At 43.1% G+C, this 3,864-nt stretch overlaps 1 protein-coding gene across 1 annotated transcript; it reads right to left on the reverse strand.

Annotated features, from left to right (window-relative positions):
- Positions 1-1,082: 1,082 nt before the first annotated feature.
- Positions 1,083-3,052, reverse strand: LOC145597002 (uncharacterized). Its single transcript, XM_081653188.1, has 2 exons — positions 1,754-3,052; positions 1,083-1,619 (listed from the first exon to the last, which is right to left on the reverse strand). Exons 1-2 carry the CDS (start codon positions 3,050-3,052, stop codon positions 1,083-1,085), a joined length of 1,836 nt encoding a protein of 611 aa, XP_081509314.1.
- Between the last annotated feature and the right edge of the window lie 812 nt (positions 3,053-3,864).

Here is a 3,864-nt window from a genome sequence, read left to right on the forward strand (position 1 = left end):
TGCCGGCACCTCTGAAGCTGTCCCCCAAAAGGCGCCTGAGACGAAGAAAGATTAATGGGGCGGGCAGCTATCACCAGAATCATGTGGGTCCTAGTTGTCTGTAACCGTTAAGGCTCACTGTTGAGCTATATTTCACCTGCTGTTGTTTAAACAATTTCTTTAAACTTTGTATTTTGGCCGATCCGACCCTTGTCTTTTTTGGGTGATGGCTGTCGAATTTCTTCCTGTATGTTCTGACAATTTTTATCTTATCTCTGTTTAACACTTATTAATTTTATCTATACTTGGTAATATCTATAATCCTTGACTGTATTTTGATTGCACACCACTGAATTGTTTTTCTGTCGTACTCACTTACCAACGATTTTACCGTCAATCTTTGTTTGAAAGAAATCCACACGTTTTTTTTTTCTGTATCCATTCAAACGCCGTTAATGCCCTATTATTTTTTCTTTATCTTGATACTATTATTTTTTCCTGTGATTTCCATAATTATATTAAAATTGGGTACTTGTTTGCTTATCTGTACGCTAAATTTTATAATACTTTGCTACTTAACCTGTATCTAGTTCAAATAAATTATCGGCCTTTTTTGTTTTTTCAATTCCAACTTTTTGATTCCAACATATTGGCATATCAGGCATAATAGGCATATGCCCCCGATTTCCGGAATTAATTTCCTTAGAAATTGATTTCGGAAATCCTTATCACTTCATATATATGCAGCCTTTAGCAGGCCGAGTATTGACAGTGGATCAGACCGTCAATTTCAACTCGCCTTGAGGCGCATTAGTTATCCAACCTTCCTCCTCACTTGAATGAAAGAGACAGCTAGCTAGGTTGTTTGTCAAATCATATAGAAAGTAGGGGATGGCTCCATATGTTATAAGACATACTTTTCTTATTAACGGCCTTGGCCAAAATTGTCAAAACAAACTACAGGCATGGAGCTTGTCTACAAAATAAGAACTAACAGAAAAAAGCTAAACCATGACTACATGTCATGCCGGTACGAAACATGAGAAATCAAAACACATTCTAAACGTAGTATTTTTTGAGGACACTTGTATTCCAAACATTATTTAACGGTACTCCTTGGCCAACTGTTTCATACACTTGATAGGGGCCTTCCCAGTTTGCGGTGACTTGCCATCTGCATTCCCTCTACCCGTTGCGGCCGTTCGACGAATGACCAAGTCTCCATCTTCCAAGGGCCGGTAATTAACTCTTTTGTTATATGCTTGACTCATATGACTTTTATATGCCGCTGATCTGATGGCAGCCGTAAGCCGCGTTTCAGGTAAGAAGTCTAATTGCTGTCTTAGGAGCAAGTCATTTTGATCCTCACAAAAATGCTGAACACGAATCGTAGGGAGTCCTACTTCAGCCGGAATGACAGCTTCTGAGCCGAAAGCAAGGTTGAACGGCGACTCCCCAGTAGTTTCCCTTGTTGTCGTTCTATTTGCCCATAATATTTCCGGTACCAGATCTGCCCACAAGCCCTTCGCATCTTCTACCTTCTTTTTCAGTGCCGTTAGTATCTGCTTATTTGCGGCTTCCGCCTGGCCGTTTGACTGAGGATGACAGACGACCGCGTATGCAAATTTACCTTGTATATGCTGAGGAAGTTTTTAACTGGGTTGCAATCAAATTGGGAGCCGTGATCGAACACCATTGTAACCGGTAGGCCAAATCGGGTGAATATACTCTTCCAGATGAACTTCTTAACCTCGCCCGCTGTTATTTTTGCTACCGGTTCCGCCTCTATCCACTTGGTGAAGTAGTTAATCCCTACTATCAGGAATTTTCTGCTCCCTGTTGCTGACGTAAAAGGTCCAACAATGTCCATTCCCCATTGCGCAAACGGTATCGGATTTAGAATTGGTGTCAAATCGTTTGGCGGCTGGTTAATTGCCGGCCCAAATTTTTGACATTTATCGCACTTTTTCGCGTACGCTAAAGTATCAGCATTCATTGTTGGCCAGTAATACCCTCTTTTCATTGCTTCCAAGGACATTGACCGGCCTCCGGCATGATTTCCGCAATCACCTTCGTGGATTTCCTCTATCAGCCTAGCTGACTCATAGGCCGATATACACCTTCGCAATGGTAGCGAGAACCCCCTTTTATACAGCATTCCCTTGAACATGACAAACCAGATACTATCCTTCTTTATCTTCTGGGCTTCTGCTTTATCCGCCGGTAAGACGTTATGCACCTTGTAGGCCAGCATGCCGTCATACCATTCTTGGCCGTTAATCACGCAATTCACTTCTTTTGGAGCGTTGTCGGGGTCAATACTTTTGCGTTCCAGAAGCTCCACCATTACAGTACGTTCCAGATCATTGAAGCTTGAACTTGCCAGTTTTGCCAAGGCGTCTGCCTGTGTGTTTTTTGCTCTCGGCACCAATTGTATTTCAAACGTTTCCAGGTTAGCCGTTATTGCTTTCAATTTGGCCAAGTAGGCCATCATCGTTTGTTCCTTTGCCTCATAAGTGTCGTCAAACTGACTTGCTATCAATTGTGAGTCAGTCGTGAGTTCTATCCGCTTTGCCTCAGCCGCAACACATAACTGTACTCCCGCAAGTGCTGCCTCATACTCAGCTTCATTATTTGAGGCTTTGAACTTGAATTTGATAGCATACTCGAATACGTCCCCTTGCGGCGATATCATGACAATACCGGCTCCGGAGCCTGTTGATGCTGAGGAGTCGTCAACAGAAACCTTCCACACTCCATTGACTTCTTCTTCTTCGGTGTAGGATGTTTCCACAATGAAATCAGATAATGCCTGAGCCTTTATCGACACTCGTGGCTTGTAAATTATAACGTACTCCGACAACTCTACCGCCCATTTGAGCAATCTTCCTGACGTCTCCATTTTCTGCAGAGACTTCTCTAACGGCTGATTTGTCAACACTTCAATGGTATGTGCATCAAAGTATGGCCGAAGTTTTCTTGCAGCTATAACCACTGCATATGCAATCTTCTCTATTATAGGGTATCTTCTCTCTGCCGCGTTTAGGACATGGCTCACAAAATAAATTGGCATTTGTGCTTTCTTTCGTTCTACTATCAGCACCGCTGCAACCGTCTTTGGAGATGCCGAGATGTATAATTGCAGGCTCTCTCCCTGTTCCGGCTATGCTATGGTCGGAAGGGACCTTAGATGGTTTTTGACCACCTCTAATGCCTTTGCTTGCTCTTCCCCCCAAACGAATGTTTTATTTTGCCGGAGGACTACAAAGAATGGTAAGGCCTTATCAGCCGATTTGCTAATAAACCTTGTCAGCGCTGCCATGCGTCCAGTAAGCTTCTGTATGTCCTTTATTGACTTTGGTTGTGGTAGGCTAAGTATAGCTTCTATTTTGTCGGGATTTGCGTCTATCCCCCTTTCACTAACCATAAACCCCAAGAATTTCCCTGAACAAACTCCAAAGACGCATTTTTCCGGATTGAGCTTCATCCGGTACCGACGCAAAGTTTCAAATGTCTCCCTTAAATCTGCAACGTGATCAGTGGCTAACCGGCTTTTTACGATGGAGTCGTCAACATATAATTCTACATTTCTTCCTTTCTGATTTGCAAAGACTTTATCTAACAGTTTCTGATATGTTGCCCCGGCGTTTCGTAACCCAAATGGCATTGCCTTGTAGCAAAATACTCCGGCATCAATAATAAATGCCGCTTTTGTTCTATCTGGTGCATACAGGCTGACCTGATGATATCCCGAGAAAGCATCCATAAAACTAAGCAGAGCATGGCCGGAAGTAGAGTCTACCAGCCTATCTATTCGGGGCAGTGGGTAGCAGTCCTTTGGGCAGGCTTTATTCAGATCTGTAAAGTCCACGCACATCCTCCATT

This window comes from Chenopodium album, chromosome 20 (assembly GCF_948465745.1).
Source record: "Chenopodium album chromosome 20, dcCheAlbu1.1, whole genome shotgun sequence".
Classification (NCBI taxonomy): domain Eukaryota; kingdom Viridiplantae; phylum Streptophyta; class Magnoliopsida; order Caryophyllales; family Amaranthaceae; genus Chenopodium; species Chenopodium album.

Excerpts from the sequence above, each read along its gene's own strand:
- LOC145597002 (XM_081653188.1), bottom strand. The coding sequence starts at position 3,052 with ATGCCAATTTATTTTGTGAGCCATGTCCTAAACGCGGCAGAGAGAAGA. Across the intron at positions 1,620-1,753 it reads AGTGGATAGAGGCGGAACCG|CATATACAAGGTAAATTTGC; the intron begins GTAGCAAAAATA and ends AAACTTCCTCAG.